Source organism: Carcharhinus amblyrhynchos, chromosome 7 (assembly GCF_965287045.1).
Source record: "Carcharhinus amblyrhynchos chromosome 7, sCarAmb.v2.hapA, whole genome shotgun sequence".
Taxonomy (NCBI): domain Eukaryota; kingdom Metazoa; phylum Chordata; class Chondrichthyes; order Carcharhiniformes; family Carcharhinidae; genus Carcharhinus; species Carcharhinus amblyrhynchos.
Window position 1 is genome coordinate 74280247 of NC_137330.1, and position 24298 is coordinate 74304544.

At 43.7% G+C, this 24298-nt stretch overlaps 1 protein-coding gene across 2 annotated transcripts in view; it reads right to left on the minus strand.

Moving 5' to 3' along the window:
- LOC145345053 (amine sulfotransferase-like) overlaps positions 1-24098 on the minus strand; it is a 38428-nt gene extending 14330 nt beyond the window's left edge. The window contains exons 1-3 of one of the 2 annotated variants that reach the window (XM_080192593.1): positions 23981-24088; positions 5042-5758; positions 3219-3367 (exon numbers count right to left, since the gene is read on the minus strand). In XM_080192593.1, coding sequence (XP_080048719.1) covers positions 3219-3354 — 136 coding nt within the window. In that variant the 5' untranslated portion in view covers positions 3355-3367; positions 5042-5758; positions 23981-24088. Of the gene's footprint in view, positions 1-3218; positions 3368-5041; positions 5759-23980 lie in introns of both variants that reach the window. The other variant, XM_080192592.1, reaches the window with a different exon arrangement.
- Positions 24099-24298: the final 200 nt, after the last annotated feature.

Sequence of the window (24298 nt, forward strand, 5' to 3'; positions counted from 1 at the left end):
GGTCATTGTACTGAAGGAAGAGTATATTTGTTATGGAGAGAGTGCAACAAAGGTTAACGATATTAATCCCTAGGATCATGGGATTGTCACATATGAAGAGATTGGGACAATTGGGTATGTATTCCCTAGAATAGGGAGAGGATCTCATTTAAAGTTTTTGCAGGGTATGACAGATGGATATAAAGAAGATTTTTCCCCCGCAGAGTGAATCTAAACAAGGATACATAATCTCAGGATAAGAAGTAGGCTGTTTAAAATCAACAGAGGAATTTCTTCGTGGGTGGTGAATCTTTTGAATTCTCCATGCCAGAGAACTGTAGAAGCTCATTGAGCATGTTCAAGAATCATTAGATTTTTGAGTTTAATAGAAACATAGAAAATAGATGCAGGAATAGCTATTTGAGCCTGAAACAGTATTCAAAATCATCATGGTTGATCATACATTCAATATCCATACCCCTTGATCCCTTTAGCCACAAGGGCCACGGCCAACTCCCTCTTGAATATGGGTGGCACTGTAGCACTGCTGCTTCACAGCTCCAGGGACCTGGGTTTGATTCCTGGCTTGGCTCACTGTCTATGTGGAGTTTGCACGTTCTCCTCGTGTCTGCATGGGTTTCCTCCGGGTGCTCCAGTTTCCTCCCACAGTCCAAAGATGTGTGGGTTAGGTTCATTGGCCATGCTAAAGTTGCCCCTTAGTGTTCTGAGATGCATAGGTTAGAGGGATTAGCGGGTAAATATGTAGATATTAACATATCTAACCAACTAGCCCCAACAACCCTGTGGTAGAGAATTCCACAGGTTCACAACTCTGAGTGAAGAAGTTCTTCCTCAGTCATGATTAGCTTATCTCTTATTCTTAGGCTGTGATCTGTGGTCCTGCATTTCCCCGACATTGGGAATATTCTTCCCACATCGATCCTGTCCAGTCCCATCAGGATTTCATGTTTCTATGAGATCCCCTCTCTTTCTTCTAAATTCCAGTGAATACAAGCCCAATCAACCCAGTATCTCTACTTAGGCCAGTCCTGCTATTCCACGAATCAGTCTGGTGAATCTTCCCTGGACTCTCTCAATAGCAAGAATGTTCTTCCTCAAACCCATTACTCAAGGTGTAGCCTCACTAAGACCCTTTATAACTGCAGCAAGATATCCTTATTCCTCTATTCAAATCCTCTTGCTATGAAAGCCAGTGTGCAATTGGCTTTCCTCACTGCCTGCTGTACCTGCATGCCACCTTTAGTGACTGTTCCACCATGACACCCAGGTCATGTTCCACTTCCCCTTTTCCTAAACTGCCACCATTCAGATAATTATCTTCCTTCCTGCTTTTGCCACCAAAGTGGATGACCTCACATTTATCCACATTAAATTGCATTTGCCCACTCAGCCAGCTCATCCAAGTCATTCTGCAACCTCTTAGCATCCTCCTCATAGCACACACTGCCACCTAGCTTAATGATATCAAAGGATATGGAAATGGTGCATAAAAGAGAGTGAAAAGTGGCATTGAGGTAAATGATCATTCATGATTTAACCCTGATTGATAGTGCAGGCTACCGACCATCTGAACCAGTCCTGTTTCTATGCAACGGTTGGCAGAACAGTTGGAGAGTATTCGCTATGGCTGGTAGAACCATAATTAGAAATGATACAGATCAGAGCCAGTGCAGAAGAAAAGGGACCTTGTAGAATTCTGATTTCTTGTTTGAAACCAATGAACATGTGAATGTTGCAACAGCCAGAGGTAACCAAGTAAATTGGCAGGTCTGCATGATTAACTTCTTATGGAATGTGGTCGACACTTGCAAGGCCAGTATTTATTGGCCATGATGGCAGATCAGATCACCAACTGACCTGAATGTTACATTCCTAGTGATTTCTGATTATATGGAATTAAATTAAGTTTCAGTAATATCATTGTTAGGCAGCGGAATCTGCATTTATTGAATTGGCATCATCATTCCCTTGCAGAAACGTAGTATATTACTCCTGTTCCTTCACCTTGTCTGAGCTTACTCATTTCACTTTCTAGCTTCAGATATTTTGGGTGGGCTATCAGGGCACTGATATTGTGCCTGAAAGCTACGGACAACTCTGTTTCAGCTGTTTGAGGAATTCCTGGCTGCACTTTAGGCTCACTTGTTTAGTTGGTGGTGTGAGGAGGTCCTAATTAGTCTCTGTGCAGGAGTCCCATCCTCCATCTTTCCATTATGCCATCTCTCCCCCAGTCCACCTCCCTCCTTGGCATATAATGGCTCATCTGCTGCCTTCCACTATATTCCTAGAGGGACAGTAAAATCCAGTCCTTTAGATTCACCAGTTTAATTTCTATTTATACCTCCTGTCCGAGTACCGCAGTCAGTGTCCCACTGAATGGTAACCCTTCTCAAGTTAGTCTTTCAACCATGCATTCACATTCTTGATCTGCTATCCCTTGGTTCAAATTTCAAAATTTCCATTTATAAGATTCGGTCTAGTTCCCAATTTCTTGTGACATTAGTATTGACAGATCACAACAACTACATCTACCACACTCCCCTTCCCAAGTTTCTCTCCAATTACACATGCCTTACAAACCAGTAAAGCTATTATCAAATCCTTGTGATGACAACAACAACTTTTCTGATCTGCTGTTCACCCACATAGCCCCCCCTCTCTCTACCACCACCAGGGCTGCTTTCTGTTCCATGGTTAGCATATTTCGGCTGTCCAGTCAACAGTCTACCTACCACCTGTAAAGATACAGATGAAAGTATATTGTTGCTATTGATGCAATGGGCCAGGATCTGCAGGAGCTCCATCATTATCACCCATCACACAGTCTCCACCAATGTTTATCTCAGATATGTGTCTGTATCAGAAATAAATTGAAAAATTCCTCCCCCATTATGTCAATGAGTGTGTTGTGCACTCCAGCTCAACCACATAGCTACTGTTAGTATGGCAACTTAGGCAGTCTTGCTGTCCAAGGTTTCATATACCTTGCCATTGGTATTTTAATTCTGGACATAAAAGTCTAGATTATATTCAGCTATTTGCTTGGAGCTTGGTTTCAGATTAATTATTGGAACAGCCATGGAAAGAAATTAGGTCAGGCCAAATTCTCTTGATTAGCGCAAGTCATGCAGTGATCACTGGTGAAAGGGAATGTGCAAACAAATGTAATTACAATCACTATACTGTGAAATACCAAGGGAAAACAATACTTTGCTTACCAGATTTTGGATATGTGACTGCAACCACATCACTGTGCCTTATTTCAAAAGATTGCACTTTTTCCAGATGTTCTATGGTGTAGATATTGGAGATGAAGTTACAGCCTTTGTACTGATATAGCTCATAATTAGACATTATGATGTGAATCCTGGCATGAAAAAGCAAACAAATCAGTACATTCGCTAATCTCAACCAACACCTGTGATCTATATCACAACAAAAATCTGCATTCCTAGGACAACTTTTTAAATGGCAACTACAAGAGCCTTAGAATTCTTTGCATGTTACAACCTCATTTCTCCATGTGTTTCAAACAGCAGATGTATATAATTTTGTCATTCACACCAGTGATGCTGAGTGACCGTTCTATGTAAAGCCTTATTCTGTACACTGTCAGTAAGATAGAATGTCCATTACAGGTAAGATTTACCAACAGCCAGCTGGCCTCCAGCAGTTTCAAAGACCCCCAATAATACCAGAAATTCAGCAGCTTAAATATTACTACATTTCTAATTTCCCCTGCTTCAAATGAAATGTGCATCAACCTGAATGTTGACTATTTTTCTCTGTCTCCATTCTCACTGATTATTTATTTCCAGCATTTTGTTTGAATGTCACCATCTCCCCTCACCATTACTACGCCCTCACCCACCCATATAACAACTTGGATATAGCATTAATCAACTGGCTGTATCACAGAAGAGAGAGGGTGGTGGTGGAGGGAAAATTTTCAGACTAGAGGCCAGTTACCAGCAGTGTGCCACAGGGGCCCATGCTGGGTCCTCTGCTTTTTGTGATTTTTATCAATGACTTGGAAGAGGGGGCTGAAGGATGGGTTAGTAAATTTGCTGACGACACCAAGATTGGTGGAGTAGTGGATGAGGTGGAGGGCTTTTGCAGGCTGCAAAGAGACATTGATAGGATACTGAACTGGGCCGAAAAGTGGCAGATGGAGTTTAACCCTGATAAGCGTGAGGTGATTCATTTTGGTAGCACAAACTTGAATGCAGATTACAGGGTCAACGGCAGGATTCTAAGGAACGTGGAGGAACAGAGAGATCTTGGGGTTCATATCCACAGATCTCTGAAGGTTGCCACTCAAGTGAATAGAGCCATGAAGAAGGCTTATAGTATGTTAGCGTTTATTAACAGGGGGTTTGCGTTTAAGAGCCATGGGGTTATGCTGCAACTATACCAAACGTTGGTGAGACCACATTTGGAGTATTGTGTTCAGTTCTGGTCACGTCATTATAAGAAGGATGTGGAAGCATTGGAGAGAGTGCAGAGGAGATTTACCAGGATACTGTCTGGTTTAGAGGGTACATCTTATGGGGAAAGGTTGAGGGAGCTGGGGCTTTTCTCTTTGGAGCGGAGGAGGATGAGAGATGACTTAATAGAGGTTTATAAGATGATGAGAGGGATTGATAGAGTGGACGTGCAGAAACTATTTCCTTGGGTGGATGTAGCTGTAACTAGGGGGCATAACTATAAGGTTCATGATGGGAGATATAGGAGGGACGTCCAAGGTAGATTCTTTACTCAGAGAGTGGTTGGGGTGTGGAATAGACTGCCTTCTGTGATAGTGGAGTTGGACACTTTAGGAACTTTCAAGCAGTTATTGGATAGGCACATGGATCGCACCAGAATTATAGGGAGGGGATAACTTGATCTTGGGATTGGACATATCTCGGCACAACATTGAGGGCCGAAGGGCCTGTACTGTGCTGTAATGTTCTATGTTCTAACATTTGAACTAGAATAGCTAAATTACCATGACAGTAAGGAAGATATTAGATACTTGATGAATTGTTCAGTGCCTGACCTCTAGGAGTCTGGTCTCAAGCCAGGAGTGTGATTGAACAGTCACCCTTTGCCTGGACGGGTATGCCTACAGAAACACAAGTACTGCCACATCTCACAAGAAAACAAAAGAACAAATTTTAGAATACTCATTAATCTGACCACTGATATCAGTGGCATGAAACTCAAGGGCCATTAAATTGCTTAAAAAAATCACTTTCTGCCAGGAAATGTACAACGATATTTAATGCTGGTGAAAGAATTCTTTTAGTACTATGAAATTTTTCTTCAACGATTTAAAATATTTTTCATCCTACATTTCCCCATTTTATCTGGGAACCTTCATTGCTATTTGGTCTGGAATTTGTGACAATTTGAACAAATTTAAAACTGACTCAAGCTATGTTTGAAACACCATAAAATTTCAAAAGTAAAACTTGACTTACAAAAATACTTAAGTTAATCCACGCTGGCCTAAAATGATTATAAGAGCACACAACTTCTTTCAAAGGACAACACTGACCAAGAGTTATTAAGGACATGCAACTTTTTTAAAGTACACCAATTATAAACTTTTATGAAAATACTAAAGAGCAAACAGAAAAAAAAATTGCATGCAACTTTCTTACCTTAGGAGAACCTGCTTCTTCTAAACTGGCCTGTGCACCAGATGCAGGAACCACTTGTGAGAGAATGATTATATCCAAATGATTAGCAATTCACCACCAATCAGCAGTCACTGTACACAAATGGTCATGAACGTCAAATAAGCCGACTGTTTTCATCCAAAGAAAGAATTCAACAACAAACATCCCCTTTTTAAAAAAAATCCAATTAAATGGAAATGAGATGCAAATCTCTGGATCCTGGCCAAAGTTGATAGATCAGAGGGATTTTAATAGCTTTTATCTGTTAGGGATGCAGCTAGGTGAACCCTACAGTTGAAAATGCTTTAAACTCACAACATTAGTGCGGCAGGGCTTGAATTGTTGGGATCTTCCCACTGGCCCACTTCCCCTCAAGGGGATTTTATTTGCCTTTAGAAGAGGTGCTGGTCTAGTGTTTCTCGGCCAGTCTTTCCATTTCAAGTATGCCATCTTTCTTTGGATTGGTGTCTGGTACAGTTGTTCATCAAGGTACCTCAAAGGAATGTTATCAAACATCTGACACAAAACTACTTGAGAGATTAGGACATGAATGGCCAAAAACTTGATCAGTGAGGTAGAAGGAGTACCTTAAACACAAGGGGTGGATGGACGGAGAAATTTTGGGAAATAATTCTACAACAATTATTGTGCTCTCTAGCACCTGAGCTTTCCCCTTCGTGACCGTGATCCACTTGCCTGCCTCCCGTGGCCCCGGTGTGACCATCTGCCTGTAACTCCTATCTATCACCTGTTCATTCTCCCTGACCAGACGAAGGTCCTCGAACTGCAGCTCCAGTTCCTAACGTGATCCCTTAGGAGCCGCAGCTCGACGCACCCAGCACAGATGTGGACGTCCGGGACCCTAGGAGCCTCCAGCACCTCCCACATCCGACACTGAGAACAATAGACTGGCCTCACACTCATATTTCCCTTTTCTTCAAAGAACAAAAAAAGAAAGTAAGATTTAAACCTACCTTGCCTCGCCCGTTTCTGCCTAAGCCCATTGAGCCAAAGTCTTTCAGCTCTCACTTTCCTCCCTGCTCACTCCGCTGCCCACTACCGACGCTGCCAGGAGTTAGTGTGGCCTGCCTTTTAAACCTCGCGCACTAAAAAAAACCCTTCCCAGCTCACCCCGCAGCCCACTCCCGGGAGGCAAGTGGGTCACAGTCAGGATGGGGAAAGCTCAGGTGCTAGAGAGCACCCCGGTGGATGTGCCCCTTCACAATAAGTACTCTTGTTTGAGTACTGTTGGGGGGGACAGCCCACCTGGTGGAAGCAGCAGTGGCCATGTCTCTGGCGCAGAGTCTGGTCCTGTGGCTCAGAAGAGTAAGGAAAGGAGGAGGAAGGCAGTATTAATCAGGGCCTTTGCAGTGAGGGGATTGGACAGGCGATTTTGTGGAGGCAGACGGGAAACTTGGATGGAAGCTTGCCTCCCTGACGCCGGGATCCGGGATGTTTCTGGTTGCATCCCGGAAATCCTGAAGTGGGAGGGAGAGGAGCCAGAGGTCGTGGTACATATTGGTACCGCTGACATAGGTAGGAAAAGAGAAGGGGTCATGAAAAGAGAATATAGGGAGTTAGGTAGACAGTTGAGAAGGAGGAATGCAAAGGTAGTAATCTCAGGATTGCTGCCCACGAGAATTGAGAGCAGGAATGGAATGAAGTGGAGGATGAATGCGTGGTTGAGGGATTGGAGCAGGGGGCAGGGATTCAGGTTCCTGGATCATTGGGACCTCTTTAGGAGCAGTTGTGACCCGTACAAGAAGGACGGATGGCACTTGAATCCCAGGGGGACCAATATCCTGGCGGGAAGGTTTGCTAAGGCTACTGGGGACACTTTAATCTAGAATGGTTGGGAGGAGGGAATCAAAATGAAGTGACTGGGAGAGTGGAGGTTAGCTCGCAATTAGAGAGGGATTGTTGACAGTGCAAGAGGGAGGATAGACAGGTGATGGAGAAGGGGAGTGCTCAGGCCGAAGGTTTGAGATGTGGCTATTTTAATGCTATTTTAACTATGTGAACTATGTGAAACGTTAGCTATTTTAACGTTTGGAGGGATATCAGAAGTTGCAGCGGGACATAGATAGGATGCAAGACTGGGCGGAGAAGTGGCAGATGAACTTCAACCCAGACAAATGTATACTGCTTCATTTTGGCAGGTCAAATGGGATGAAGGAATATAATATTAAGGGTAAGATTCTTAGCAGTGTGGAAGATCAGAAGGATCTTGGGGTCCGGGTCCATAGGACTCTTAAATTGGCCTCACAGGTAGAGGATGTGGTTAAGAAGGTACGTGGTGTACTGGCCTTCATCAATCGAGGAATTGAGTTTAGGAGTCGGGAGATAATGCTGCAGTTGTATCAGATCCTGGTCAGACCCCACTTGGCGTACTGTGCTCAGTTCTGGTTGCCTCATTACAGGAAGGATGTGGAAGCCATTGAAAGAGTGCCCAGGAGATTTACAAGAATGTTGCCTGGATTGGGTGGCATGCCTTATGAGGATAGGTTGAGAGAGCTCAGTCTTTTCTCCTTGGAGAGACGAAGGATGATGGGTGACCTGATAGAGGTGTATAAGATGTTGAGAGGTATCGATCAGGTGGATTCTCAGAGGCTTTTTCCCAGGGCTGAAGTGGCTGCCGCAAGAGGACACAGGTTTAAGGTGCTGGGGAGTAGGTACAGAGGAGATATCAGGGGTAAGTTTTTCACTCAGAGGGTGGTGGGTGAGTGGAATCGGCTGCCAGTGGTGGTGGTGGAGGCAAATTCGATAGGGTCTTTTAAGAGATTTCTGGATGAGTACATAGGACTTAGTAGGATTGAGGGTTGTAGGTAAGCCTAGTAGGTAGCGATATGATTGGTGCAACTTGTGGGCCGAAGGGCCTGTTCATGCTGTAGTTTTTCTATGTTTTTTTTCTATGTTCTAATTCCAGACTGACAACCTTGGCAACTGAAGGAATGGCTGCCAGTAGTAGGGTCAAAAGTACTGGAGATGTAAAAGGCCAGTTTTGGAAGGTTGTAGCTCTGGAGTAGCTTAGCGGTAGCAAGGAACAAAACTGCAGAGGGATTTGAAACAAAGACAAAATATTTCAGACCCTGGAAATCTGACAAAAACCAGAAAATGCTAGAAATATTCAGACAAAGGACATTGACCAGCTGAATATTTTCAGCTTTTTCAGTCTTGTGACATTTAAAATCCAGGCATTGCCGGATCATGAGTCAATGGTGTGGAGATGCCGGTGTTGGACTGGGGTAAACGCAGTTAGAAGTCTCACAAAACCAGGTTAAATCCAACGGGTTTATTTGGTAGCAAACGCCTCTAGCTTTTGGAGTGTTCTCCTTCGTCAGGTAAGTGGACTGTTTGTGAACAGGACTACCATTTACCTGACGAAGGAGTAGCGCTCTGAAAGCTAGTGGCGCTTGCTACCAAATAAACCTGTTGGACTTTAACCTGGTGTTGTGAGACTTCTTATCATGAGTTAATGTCAGATGAACATCATGTGAAAACAGTCAGCTTATTTGACCTTCATGACCATTTGTGTACAGTGACTGCTGATTGGCGGTGAATTGCTGCTCATTGAACTATATAATCATTCCCTCAAAAATAGTTTCTCTGTGTGGTGCACAAGATAGAATTGCTGATTCCAACACACTCCTCCCTGATGAGCTCAAGAATTCTACACACGTTTTGAGCAAGAGATCAGCGAGAGCGTGCCCTCCACCCTGGAAGTCCTGGATGAACCTGTATCTGGGGTCACCATTGCAGATGTCAGAGCAGCTTTCTTGAAGGTCAACCCACAGAAAGCAACTGGCCCAGATGGGGTATCCAGATGAACATTCAGATCCTGTGCAGATCATCTGGTTTGACACAAAATTCACTCTGACTTGCTTCCTTTACTAAAGCATGATGTGTTTCTATTTCACTAATATTCTGTGTCCCCTCCCACTGCTAGACTAGTTGATCAACAGCTAGACCGTCAGGTAAGTGGGAATTCTGTTCACAAACAGCCCACTTACCTGATGAAGGAGAGCACTCCAAAATCTAGTGGCGTTTGCTACCAAATAAATCCATTTGACTTTAACCTGGTGTTGTGAGACTTCTAACTGTGTTTACCCCAGTCCAACACTGGCATCTCCACACCATTGACTCATGATCCGGCAATGCCTGGATTTTAAATGTCACAAGACTGAAAAAGCTGAAAATATTCAGCTGGTCAATGTTTTTTGTCTGAATATTTCTAGCATTTTTTGGTTTCTGTCAGATTTCCAGGGTCTGAAATATTTTGTCTTTGTTTCGAATTTCTCTGCAGTTTTGTTCTAGCTGTCATCCCAACAGTCATCCCAACTGCACTAGCAAACCTACCTGCAAGGATGTTGCCCCCAGTGTGGTTCAGGTGCAGACTGTCCCACTTGTATATGTTCCACCTTCCCCAGAAATGGTCCCATGGTAGAGGAATTTAAAACATTCCCTCCTGTACCAATTCTTGAGCCACACATTCATCTGCCCTATCTTCCTACTTCTATACACACCAGCATGTGCACTGAGAATAATCAGAGATTACAACTTCTGAGGTCCTGCTTTTTAATCTACTGCCTAACTCCCTGAATTTTTGATGCAAGGACCTCACTCCTCACTTTCCCCATATCACCACCACCACCCCCCCTCCTGTACAATTAAAAGCCGCTTATAGTGCCAGAAGCTTGGCTCTGACTCACGCCTGAGATATCAGTTGGATCATTTTATTAAGTACTTCTCCTCTTAGACACTTTCCAACTGATTTTGCAATTGCTTTAATCAAGACTCTCAATTTGCATGCTATTAACAACTAGATTGTGCCAAATCCATCAACTTGAAAGATGAAATAAATATCATTGGCATTGATAAAATCAATGACTGTATCATTTCATTTTCTTAATGAAATATTCCAGTTATGCTTTAAAAATGTTATTAGAATGACAAACATTTCATATTTCGTATATTTTACTATTGGGCTGGATACTCCTTCAGTTTAGTTCCATTGCCTGGATATCTAGTTTAATTATTTCTGGCAGGGAACAAAAGTATAAAGAGCATATGTTAGTTTATACTGGCAAAGAATTAGCTGTAGCAGCATGCATCTTGTTACATGCGCTGTTGGATCTTTTTCCTCATTACCATTCAGTTCAAAGGTTTTTTGCAGAAGACTTTGCATTTCCAGAACAATTGTAAAACAACACAATCAGTAAGGTAACAAATATCTCAGCAGGTCTGACAGTATCTGTGGGGAGAGATTAGACCCAACGTTTTGCATCTGAATGACCCTTCATCAGAGCTGAATGATGAACTCATCCAGCTTGAAACGTTGCCTCTATTCTCTGTTCACAAATGCTGTCAGACCTGCTGAGATTTTTCAGCATTTCTGTTTTTGTTTCAGATTCCAGCATCCGCAGTATTTTGCTTCAATTAGTAAGGCATCTGGCTGAACAGACACAACAGAAAGAGCAGTCTACAACTGCACATAATTTTGTCAGCAAAATCTGGGACATTCAAATTGGCATCTGTAAAGGTTCACTTTCACAGACTTCATTAATGAACACAAAAAAGTATTAATTAATAAAAACTGTAAAGCAGCCTCATGGTTGTACTTAGTTCCCAAAATGTCTCTTTGCCCATGAAACTCTTTGCCTAAGAAATTATGGGGTGATTTCTCGCTGTCATCCTGATTGGCCACACAGGCCATGTGACTCTTAGTCCTGTTGCCCTTAAAGCGGCAATCACCCCGTAAAGTGGCAATCACCATAACATCTTACGCAGACATTGGGACTGAAATTTTGTGTTTAAAAGGCAGAGAGTGGGGGTCAATGGGTGCTATTTGGATTGGCGGTTGGTGACTAGTGGGGTGCCCCAGGGGTCGGTGCTGGGGCCTCAGCTATTTACCATTTATATAGATGATCTGGAGGAGGGAACCGAGTGTATGGTGTCGAAATTTGCTGATGACACCAAGATTGGTGGAACGGCAAATTGCGCAGAGGGTGTGGAGAGTCTGCAGAAGGATCTAGATAGGCTGGGCGAATGGGCCAGGAAATGGCAAATGGAATTTAATGTTGGCAAGTGCGAGGTGGTCCACTTTGGTAGGAATAATGGTAGGAAGGACCATTACTTACGTGGTGAAAAACTGCAGCATGCGACGGTGCAGAGGGACCTCGGGGTCGTTGTGCATGAGTCGCAAAAACCCAGCCTGCAGGTGCAGCAGGTGGTCAGGAAGGCGAATGGGATGCTGGCCTTCAAGGTGAGGGGGATTGAATATAAAAGTAGGGAGGTCTTGCTGCAGCTGTATAGGGCACTGGTGAGGCCGCAGCTGGAGTACTGTGTGCAGTTTTGGTCGCTGCACTTACACAAGGATATTTTGGCCTTGGAGGGAGTGCAGAGGAGGTTTACTAGGCTGATACCGGAGTTGAGGGGGTTGAACTATGAGGAGAGGCTGAATAAACTAGGCTTGTACTCGTTAGAGTTTGGAAGAATGAGGCGAGATCTCATTGAGACGTATAAGATGTTGAATGGGATGGATAGGATAGAGGTGGAGAGGCTCTTCCCGCCCAGAAAGGACAGTAGGACTAGAGGGCACAGCCTCAGGATAAAGGGGGGGCGGTTTAGAACGGAGTTGAGGAGGAACTTCTTCACTCAAAGGGTGGTGAATCTCTGGAATTCTCTGCCCGTTGAAGTGGTGGAGGCTGCCTCGCTCAATATTTTTAAGACGCGGGTTAATAGGTTTTTGATAGGCAAGGGGATTAAGGGTTATGGGGAGAGGGCGGGAATGTGGAGCTGAGCCACGACAGATCAGCCATGATCTTATTGAATGGCGGGGCAGGCTCGAAGGGCTAGATGGCCTACTCCTGCTCCTATTTCTTATGTTCTTATGTTCTTATTAAAACATCAGCTGGATGAATTAGAAAAATGGTGCTGAGGGCATGGGAATTGCATTATAATGAAGCACCTCATGCCAACTGCAATGGGACCTGAATAACATCCAGGCATAGATACACAGGTGGCATGACTATTTTCTGCCACGTAAGTTAGTAATCCTGATCAAAAACAAAATACTGTCGATACTGGAAATACGAAACAGACGGGCAGCATCCACAGAAAGAGAGAAAAAGAAGCAGGAGAGTTAACAGTTCAGGACAATGACCTAAACTGAGAGAAGTTGGAAATGCAACTAGGCTTTGTTAGAATGTAACAGGTGACAATTTTGTATTGAATACAATATGACCCATGGTAACAAGTTGCAAGGGTCAGCTGACCCAGTAAACAGTGGAACCAATTACAGAATGATGTAATAGTCAGCTGACTAGCTGGCTCACTATAAATAAGAACCTATTGGAATTGTGTTGATTTTGGATTGGTCCAGGGTAAGGCCCTAAGTTTGGAGTAATGTTGTTTCCTATTAAACCCTTTCTTTGATTTATAAGTTGGAGTAAGTTTTGTTCCTTTTTTTGTCTGCATTTGAAGAGCTGCTTCTAAAGAAACAAGTTTAAGCAGATGAACTAACTAAAATGAGAAAGGTCTGAGATAGTCAGGAAGACAGAAGAGCAACAGCCTGACCTCAAGAACCTCATTCACTTAGAGGAGCAGGCAGGCCCAGCTGGCAGGGAGGAACTGAACCCAGCCTATACAGATGGAAAGATCAGTGGGTAGCCTCCAGTGGCTAAGAGAGAGGGAGAGGACAAAGTTGTCCTTTCTCCTCAAAGAGTCACAGAGGCTTCTTGAGCACCAAAAATCAAGGATTGGCTGTTGAATACCCTGGGACCTCCACTCCAGCCCTTCAAAATACCCCTTGCCTGTGACCCCTTCAGCTTTGTCTCTGACCACAGAGGGAGCAGCTGCTGCACAGCAGGGCAGTTAAAGTAAGCTGGTATATTAGTACTCTTGCACAGGAGATCTGATTGTTGTCCTCAAGCTTCTGTGCCCCTTGCCACCCCCATCCCAAGTTCAGAGGGATGCCCCAGGCTGATTTCATGCCTAAAAACTAACTTACCTTGGAGATTTGCAGCCTAGTCTCCAGGGAGCAGTTAGAAGGATGAGACTGAGCAAGTCAAAAGGTGGGACCTGGCACTTAAAACTTTTCTGTCACTCATGCCTTTCTGAGGGTAAGATCTGGCGGACAGTCATGGCTGTACTAAAGAAAAAGCCTCACGTTGAAAGTTGACAATATTAGCCAGTGGACAGTGCTGACAGAAAAGTTTCTTGGTTTCAGCCTTTTAACTTAAATTTGCTGAGTTTTGGCAAAACCCTAGCAATGTTATCTAGAAGGATAGAGAAACTGGAGTTAAGAGATAACATAGAACTTAATTGTCTATTAATAGCTCTCACACATGTCTGACATTAGCTAACTGAATGGATGAGTCTTGTACCGATTCACAGCCCCCAGCTGTTGCAGTGATCCTGCAAATGCTGAAAAATAATTGATTCAAGGAAGATAGTGCGGGATTTCTGAAACAAAGCTCATCAGCTGTTTGGACGTCTTGATCTAAGATAAATTTAAATTGGACTATAAGCCACTGCTAGCATATGTTTTATCCCCTCTTACTGCATCCATAAGTGGGTTTGTGATCTGTAGTCCTTTTGGGATCTTGTCCGCTTTCTCCCAGCTTTGTAGCATTCTAAGGCCTAGTGGATATAAACATAACCTGCCCAACCCTTCCTCGTGGGGCAACTCGCCCGTTCCTGGTATTAGTCTAGTTAACCTTTTCTGAACTGTCTCTAAAGCACTTATATCCTTTCTTAAATAAAGAAACCAATACAGTACACAATACTCCAGATGTGGTCTCACAAATGTCCCTGGAAAACTAAGGCATAAACTTTCTACTTTTGTAATTAATTCAGAAGAACATTTAAAAGTTCAGCAATGCAGATTCAAAACAGTTGAACGGAATGTACCTCAGTGGAAAAATTTGGGTCTGTTTCTTTTTAACACAGAGTTCTTTTTCAGTGTGAATGTTAATGTTTGCTTACAAAGGACAAGTGAATATTCCTTTACAAGCTATGGCTTTTCCTTCCTTTTCAATCTGTGCTGTATTTGATTTCCTATATTGATTTGTATTCAAAGTGGAGTTGTTGAGGTTACCTAATCTGTTAAAAAGAGTTTTATTACGGCTGTGGTAAAACACAGTAATCGGAAATTGCAAGAACATCTCTAGTTTCTGTGATGAGTTCCAATTATAAATAATTGGCATTTTTGGATTTCTGACCAATGTCAAGGACTCAGTGATCTGATGTGATTGTAAGTGCTTATTTATCTCTATGATGCAGGAATGTGTGGCCTTGGCTAGGAGGAGAAAGCTACTGCTGTGTATGGCAAGGACTGGGGACAAGCTAAAGCTGAGGTGAGTTTCACAGAATATTTAAAGTAGTTTGCTTGAGTTGCAAATAATTACCTTTGCCACTGAATGTGGGTGAAGTTAATGTTTTCCCTCCTTTTAGTCTCTTTGTAAACAATATATCTCAAAAACTCATGGACATATTGCAACACAATTTGGAAAACCAAGGAAGAATTGATTAATTTTTGGCGATGATGTACATCTGGCTCCTGAAATTTTTTAAAGGAGTGAAAGAAAGGGCAAATTGACATTTTAAAAAATTGCTGATTGTTTTAGAATATTGTGGATTGCCTCAGCTGTTTTGGCAGAATTTGTCAGCAGTTTTCAGAGCAGGTTTCTAGGTGTTAAATCTCTTCAGTGAGATGTCAGTGTTTAATGAAGCAACTCTTGTTTCAGGTTTGTAATTAAAGAGAATTGGCAGGAAATATTTTCAAGGGGTAGCTGCATAATTGTAATAACTTTGGAGGTGATTCTCCCATCCCACTGTGCTGGGAGATTCAAGCAGCACCGAACATGTGGGATCCGCGCTGGGTGTCCAGCCCTGTTAGCATCTCACATCTATGCTGGAAATCGGTGGGGAGTGGCATAAATTATTCAAGTAAATATTACTATACAATTTAAATTGAATTAGCAGGCCTGGGACTGAAACCTCCAGGCCTGCTAGCCTCCCCCTCCCCTGCCAGGAGTATTTCACTCCAGCGGGGTTTACAGCAGCTCGCACTTTCAGGGAGCTGGCGGTCTAATCCTGCTGGAGTGAAGGTGGGGGGGGGAATTGGGGTCCCCTACAGGGTCACATGCCAGGTGTGGTGCCCCCTAGGCATTGGCACATCAGCAGTGCCAGCCTGAGGCCCTGGAACTATCCAAGGGGCAAAGTGCCAATGCCCAGGGGGGATCCTTGGCACTGTCGATCAGGCATGGAGTAGGACCTGATGGGGCAGGGCCTCTAGGGCCGATATGGGGGGTGGGGGTCCCTCTGCCACTCTGCAGTCAGGATCGGTGGGAGAGGGAGGGAGGCCAGCAATCAGGGCTGGCCATTGAGATAGGCGGGAGGCAGCCTGCTGGGGTGGGGTTGGGACTGCAGGGGTGGAATCAGCACTGCTGGGATCTTGGGGGAGGGGCAGACTGGTGGGAGAAGGGTCGACCTGGGCCAGGCATGTACGGGGATTAGTGATCGGGCCATTGGGGGGGAGGGGGTCGCACAGCCAGCATAGTGAGGATCGCAGGGCTGGCCAGCGATTGGGAGGCTGGCAGTCTGGGGCCACTGCGCATGCTCCGATCTCAGCGCTGACAGATCGTGCATGCGCAATGGCCCACTCAGCGCAATGCTGCCGGCCTCTCCCATGGGAATAGGCTCGACCACCTGATTTTCAGTGTGATTCACACTGAGGCACTGCAAAGCGCAGAGTGTGGGAGATTCATTTTGAGACTGCCACTGAAAAAAACAGCGTGGCTTACTCCAGTTTTCATATGAATTCAACATTTAGACTATTTCTGGGAGAATTCTGGCTGTTGAGTTTACACGGTGGTGGCAATATGCATTGTCTTCCCATTTGTTACCCCTGCAACTGAAGGTAATCAGATGACGAAGGAGCAGTGCTCAGAAAGCTCATGATTCCAAATCAACCTGTTGGACTTTAACCTGGTGTTGAGACTTCCTACAGTGCCCACCCCAGTCAAACACTGGCACCTCCACCTCATGACTGAAGGTAATGGCTGGCCTTTTCTGGCTGTTCTTGCCCTCAGAAGCTTCTGTGAACCCCCTGTGGGTTTCTCAGTGGTGAGGGGTGGATTCAATGGGAAACCCATTGACTACGGTGTGACTAGAAGATCCTGCCGCTGGCCAATGACTGGCTGCCTCCTGCCGCCATGATGGGGGGGCAACACAGAATCCCCAGCCCCCCCAATACTTTTGCCCTATTGCTTAGTCTTTTTGTTTGAAAACAACACACTTCATGAAGTAAAGAAACACAGGTGAGAGGACAGGAAGAAGTTAAAAACAAAGTTCCCAATAAGGGAAGAAAATAGGAGGTGTCTCAATTCTTTTATAGTATAAAGGTGCGCCATGACAGATGAAAGGTTGGGAACAACTGAACTAGCAAACAGCACAAAGCTTTTACAAACTATTAAGATGTTGCACTATTTTGTGTGGGTCAATTTTCTTCCTTCTGACTCTACCAAAGCACATGTCAGGTCAAATGCACTAGAAATGTATCCTGTCTGAACAAACCAATACCACCACCCTTGTAGGTTGTGGTATTAGCGAGGCATACTCTTGGAATGGGTTGTACCCAAAAGCTGCAGAAAAACAGCCCCCAGTAATCAACTAGTAATCAACACTGGCTTTGGGTTTTTATGGATGCTTTTCAACCTCCTAAATTTTTGAGGCTGTACTGGTGACTCACCTGATGAAGGAGCAGCACTCTGAAAGCTAGTGGCGTTTGCTACCAAATAAACCTGTTGGACTTTAATCTGATGTTGTGAGACTTCTTACTGTATTTACCCCAGTCCAATGTCAGCATCTCCACATCATTTCCAGTTACACAGCACTAGACTAGTTCTTTGTGGTTTAGTTTCTAGGTGATGCAGCTGTCCCTTTACATCTCAGAGCTTCCCCTTTATCCCTAAGATTCAGCAATCTCCATCAGTGCATCAGGTGGGGTTACATATGATGAAGAGTGATTGTCAGCCATTTTGATTGCTCTTAACTTGGAGATATGCTATTCTGACAGAACACTGATGCTCTTATTCTTTTTTCCAAGGGACCAGGAAAGTGAATGTTGGAATTGGCTTGGTTTGTGGCTGCAGAGCATCTGCAAGCTTAATATACTAATTACAGAAGGGTGAACAGTAAACCCAATGACACGTATCAATCAAGTGAAATCATTCCCATATCAACTACTATCATTTGTGTTAGCTGGAAAATACAAACAGGAAGAAATTTCATAACTACTCCCACACAGCGTCCCCCACCTCCACTCCAATCCCTCCAGCAGGTCTTTTCATCATTGTATGCCTATCCTTGGTAGGAGCCAACTCATTCCTCTTTAAAGTTATTGCTGAGATAACAGTATAAGCACTTTAAGTTCTGAACAAATTATGACATTGTGAAACCCTGAAATTGTGCTCCTGACTCATCTCTGGCACAGGAGTAGTTTATATCACTAGCACTCTAAGGTCACTCTCTCGGTTCTGTGAAATTTCTCCATTAGTATGCTGATGTTACACTCCCACCACCCCTTGACATCCAATGGCATTACCATTGCTGCATCCCCTGCTTTCAGAATTCTAAGCATTACCATTGACCAGAAACTTGATGGATGGGGCAGGCCATTTAAATTGCCGTTTTCTTTGGTTAGGATCATAATATCCCACCAGGCATTAGGGGCTGTAAAATCATGGCCTAGGAGTCGTGTGGTGAATAATGCAGGTCCTGGCTCCCCAAGGCCTTTCCACCATCTACAAGGCACAAGTCAAGAGTGTGATGGAATATTTTCCAATGGCCTGGATGGGTACAGCTCCAACAACACCTAAGATGTTTGACACCAACCAGGACAAAATAGCCCGCTTGATCAGCATCCCATCCACAAACATCTCCAGCAACGATGCACAGTGTGTACCATCCACAAGATGCACTGCAAGAAATCACCAAGGCTCCTTAGACAGCACTTCCAAATCTGTGGCTGCTACCATGTAGAAGGAGAGGGACAATAAATACAATATTAACTGGAAGTTCCTTTCCAAGCTATTCACCATTCTTATTTGGAAACATTGTTCCTTGCTTATTGCTGGGCCAAAATCCTGGAACATCTTCTTTAACAGCACTGTAGGCATACTGACACCATATGGACTACAGCGGTTCAAGAAGGCAGCTCACCACTATCTTCTTTAGGGCAATTAGGGATGAGGCAATAAATGCTGGTCTTGTGACCAAAGCTCATACCCATGAATTAATTAAAGTATTGTTATTGCCATGCATGGTGCTGCTGCCATGTAAGTTGGATCCTTTTAGATTGTTCTGAGTCTGTTGCCATGTACTTCTATACATGAAGCAGCACAGTGGCACAATGGTTAGCACTGCTGCCTCACAGTGCCAGGGATGTGAGTTCAATGCTGGCCTAGGGTGACTATCTGTGTGGAGTTTGCGCATTCTCCCTGTGTCCACATGGGTTTCCTCCCACATTCCAAAGATATGCAGGCTAAGTGGATTGGCCATGCTAAACTGACCCTTGGTGTTGGGGAATTAGTAGGGTAAATACTAGGGGCTGCAGGAATAGGGCCTAGGTGGGATTGTTGTTGGTGCAGACTCGATGGGCTGAATGGCCTCCTTCTACACTGTAGGGATTCTGAGTCTACATGTTGGTTAGGCTATGTTAAATTCTCCTCAGTTCACCCGAACAGGAGATTGTAGTGACTAGGGGATTTTCACAGTAATTTCACCTGTGACACTAATAAACAAACTTTTTAAAAAATCATACCCATGGGCATTGCATGTCTCTGTTCCATGTAAATCCTTGTTCTGCTAAGCACCTTTACATTGCAATGACAAGCAGGTACATGCAATATCATACAACAAGCAACCTCTATGATTGGGTCTGGTGAAGAAACAGGTGAACCCATCCCATAGATTTATTAATTCATGTTGCGTTTCTCAGTGTTGCACATAATTTGCTCCAAGGTATCTGCAACAGAACATTGATGGAAATCATTTTCACATAACTCTTCAAACTTCCAAATGTAAAGCAATTAAGAACAAAAGCTTAGTGAGCCTGAGGACAGCTCCATAGAACGAAAAGGAATATGTTGTGAGAGAATGAACCAAGAGTTTGAACTTCGCGTATCTTATGAGGAACTGTAACGATTCATAGTGAGCTAGACACTACCCTGTCAGAACAGAAAGGTCAACTGAGTGTTATCGGACAACAAATTTTATGAAATTGGGCACACAATATGGAAGCAGACTAAAATTACACTCAGAGCCTCTCCACTAAAAATCACAAATTAACAGACACAGACTAGCAGGCAAGAGCATGCTTTTAGAATGCAAATGAGGGCTAGCACACAAGGGAAGCTGGACAGGATGGCACCTACAGGAACTAAATTAAAAAACACATCCCCACCCCATCAAAATCAGCACTTCTAAACCAGTCAAACAACCTATGGAGACACCTAAAAAATTAGCATAGCTAAGGAAACGTCCTGACTGCACCTCCGTTGACGTAAAAGAAAATAAAGCTGTGCCTTTATTGAACTACACCCTGAGTCCTTGGTGGTTGTTTCGCCCACTCGCGCTAACATGAAAAATCAATAGTTCTGGTAAATCAGTGCCAAAAGAAAAATACATAGTCCAGATATGATCTATCAGTCTATTAACCAGACTGCATGTTGACAGAAGCAAGTAGCATGATGGGCTTCAGCCAATGTCCTAGGGTCATTTCCACTTACACAGCACTGGGATAGTTCTTTCTGGTTTTGTCTCCAGGTGATGCCTCCAGTGGCTGTCCCTTTACATCTCAGAGCTTCCCATTTATACCGAACATGCAGTAACTTCCATCAATGCATCAGGTGGGGTTACACAGGACAACGACTGGTTATCAACCAACTTGTTGCTCGTAATGTTTTAATTGATGTGCCATATTTAACAAACTCACTCACAACCAAATACAACATGGAACATACAAGGCTCCATCTCAGGCAGTGGCATTCACACATTGGGACTGATTCTCTCTAGGGTGCAATCACAGTTTGCTTTTTCCCAAAGTTTTCCCTCTGTGATTTCAGACAAACCAGGGAAATTATTTCACAGTCTGAAATCTAATACTTAACTTTGCCGTGGATCTGGTAAATGAGCAACAGGAGGCTGTCCATAGCATATGTAGTCATTCAGATCTCCAAGCCTTGACTGAACTATAATCAGTGCCAAAAACAAGTTTCAGTTAAGTAAGAAAAGCAAAAATACTAATTAATTGTAGGTCAGTGTCCATGCCGGAGTGAGGTCAGTGTCCATACTGGAGTGAGTCTTACAGTCTCGCTCCCTGAATTCCATACAATCATCCTCATTCTCTTGGGTGAAGACGGATGTGAAGTACTCGTTCAACACCCCACCAGTGTCCTCTAATTCCACCCACACATAATCCCCTTGGTCCCCATTGGGCTCTACTCTTTCCCTGATAATCCTCTTCTCATTGATATGCTTATAGAATACCTTGGGATTTTCCCTGCTTTTTCCAGTCAGAGCTTTCTCATATCTCCTCTTTGCATTCCTAATTTCTTTCTCAAGCTCCTCCCTGCACTTTCTATACCTCGTTAATGCCTCCACCGATTTTCTCCCCTTGTACTTTTTAAAGGCCTTTCTTTTCCTTCTCACTGTATCCTGAATATCTCTGGTCATCCATGGTTCTCTGGACTTATTATTCCCATCTGTCACCCTAGAGGGATCACGCTGGGCTTGCACCCTCCCCATTTCCTTTTGAATGCCCCCACTGCCCTTCTGTAGATTTTCCCATTGGTAGCTGTTCCTCGTCTACCTTGGCCAGATCCTGTCTTATTTTACTAAAACCTGCTTTCCCCCAAACCAAAGCTTTTTTTGCAGCTTGTCTATTTGTTAATTATTGTCTTCCCCAGAGCTCACAAAAGCTATGCTTGTTGAATGTCAGCCTCAGTATGGCCGGATACAGTAGGATTGAGAGACAAGTTTCAGTGAAACTTCTGTAAAATGAGTTTGCTTTCAAGCTACTCTTTATATATATATAATCTCTAGACATTTGCTACAGTGATCTAGATTTTTGAACCCTCCAGGAATGGTTTCTATTAATAAACTTTAAACTTTCTCAACTCTCAAATTGTTTTTTAATTCATTTGTGGAACTTTTTCTGACTGTGGCAAGCTACAAAGTCAAGCTAGTAACAGCTATAAAATGGTTTCAGATTAGAGTTATCATAACATTATGATTACGACATCTGCATCCCTTATAATGAAACAGATTTCTAGTCCTTGGATACGAGGCCACCTACCCATGCCACAAACCAAACCCCCTCCTCTCCCAGTGTAAGTTGAGAATGGCCCAGATCTTCTTTCAGAGATGTAATGGCAAAGAGCTGTAAATATCTACAACTGTGCATGTCCCCAACACTTTGGTCATTCAACTGAAAGCCTTAGCTACAATTTTGGACCAATATGCCACATAAAATAGCCATGGGCATAATGAATAAAAAGTTAGCAGGCTCTCTGCTGACCTGGCTGACATTTATCCCTCAATCAATACCAATGAAATTGGTTATCAGGTCAATTATCACACGTACCCTCCTGTTGGCAAATTGGCTGCCATATTTACGTACATGACAACAGTGACTAACTTCAAGACTATTAAAAAGGATGAAAAAGCATTTTGGTGCATCCTGAGAAAATGTAAAGTGTCATATGTTGTGCAGTCCAATTTTAACTTCATTTATGCATGTAAGCTGAAGACAACACTGCTGCTGACTTGTGCCAAAATTAGGAGAGCTGTCACACAGACAAGGTAAGCAAAACAGCCTGACATAGTCACATTGACAGAATTACACCTTACAGATAGTGTCCCAGACACCACTGTCACCATCCCTGGGTTTGTCCTGTTTCACCAAAAAGGTGATATACAATGGTATACAGTGATTGGACAGTGGGATACAGTAAGGAGCGAGTTTCCCTGTGATCCTTAACATCGACCCTGAACCTCACGAAGTCTCATGGCACAGATCAAACATGGGCAAGAAACCTCCTGTTGATTACCAAGTACTGCTCCCTCCCCACCTCAGTTGATGAATCAGTACTCTTCCATGTTGAACATCACTTGGAGGAAGCATTGAGTGTGGCAAAGTTGCCAAATGTATTCTGGCTGGGGAATTTTAATGTCCATCACCGAGAGTGACTCAGTAGTATCACCATAGACTGAGCTGGCCAAATGCTAAATGAGGTGGCTGCTAGACTGGGACTGCAGTAGGTTTGAAGGAACCAACAAGAGGAAGAAACATACTTGACCTCTTCCTCACCAACCTGTCTGTGCTGATGCATTTATCCATGACAGTATTGGTAGGAGTGACCATTGCAGTCCTTGTGGAGACAAAGTTATATCTTCACTTTGAGAATACCTGCCTTCATGTTGTGTGGCATGGTCACCATGGTAATTGGAATAGATTTCAAACAAATGCAATAACTCAAGAAGGGACATCCATGAGGTGCAGTGGGCCATCAGCAGCAGCAGAATTGCATTCAACCGTAATTCTATAATCTCATGGCCCAGCATATTCCCCCACTTTACTATTACCACCAAGTCAGAAGATCAACCATGGTTAACACAGAAACATAGACATAGAAACATAGAACATTACAGCACAGTACAGGCCCTTCGGCCCTCAATGTTGTGCCAAGCTATGTCCAATCTCAAGATCAAGCTATCCCCTCCCTATAATTCTGGAGTGCTCCATGTCCCTATCCAATAACCACTTGAAAGTTCCTAAAGTGTCTGACTCCACTGTCACAGCAGGCAGTCTATTCCACACCCCAACCACTCTCTGAGTAACTTATAAAGGTTCCAATCAATATTTGGAAAGTTAAAGTCGCCCATGATAACTACCCTGTGACCTCCACACCTATCCATAATCTGCTTTGCTATTTCTTCCTCCACATCTCTATTGCTATTTGGGGGCCTATAGAAAGCTCCTGACAATGTGACAACTCTTTCCTATTTCTAACTTCAGCCCATTTTACCTCAGTAGGCAGATCGCCCTCAAAATGCCTTTCAGCAGCTGTTAAACTATCCTTAATTAACAATGCTACTCCTCCACCTCTTTTACCGCCTTCCCTACTCTTACTGAAACATCTACACCCCGGAACTGCCAATAACCATTCTTGTCCCTGTTCTAACCATGTCTCCATAATGGCCACAGCATCATAGTCCCAAGTACCAATCCACGCTCCAAGTTCACCTGCCTTATTCCTGATGCTCCTTGCATTGAAGTAAATACACTTCAATCCACCATCCTGTCTACCTGTACACTCCTGCGACCTTTGTACCTTCCTCAGTACCTCACAATCCTCAACACTGGTTTTTGGACTACATCTCATTTTCCCAACCCCCTGACAAATTAGTTTAACCACCCCCACCACCGCCCCCCTGCCCCCAAAAGAGCAGAATGAAGAGTGTAGGAGATAATTCCAGAAGAAACACCAGGCATAGCTGAAAATGAGGCGTCAACATGATGAAATTACAATGCAGGACGACTGCATTGTAACTCATTTGTAATATGT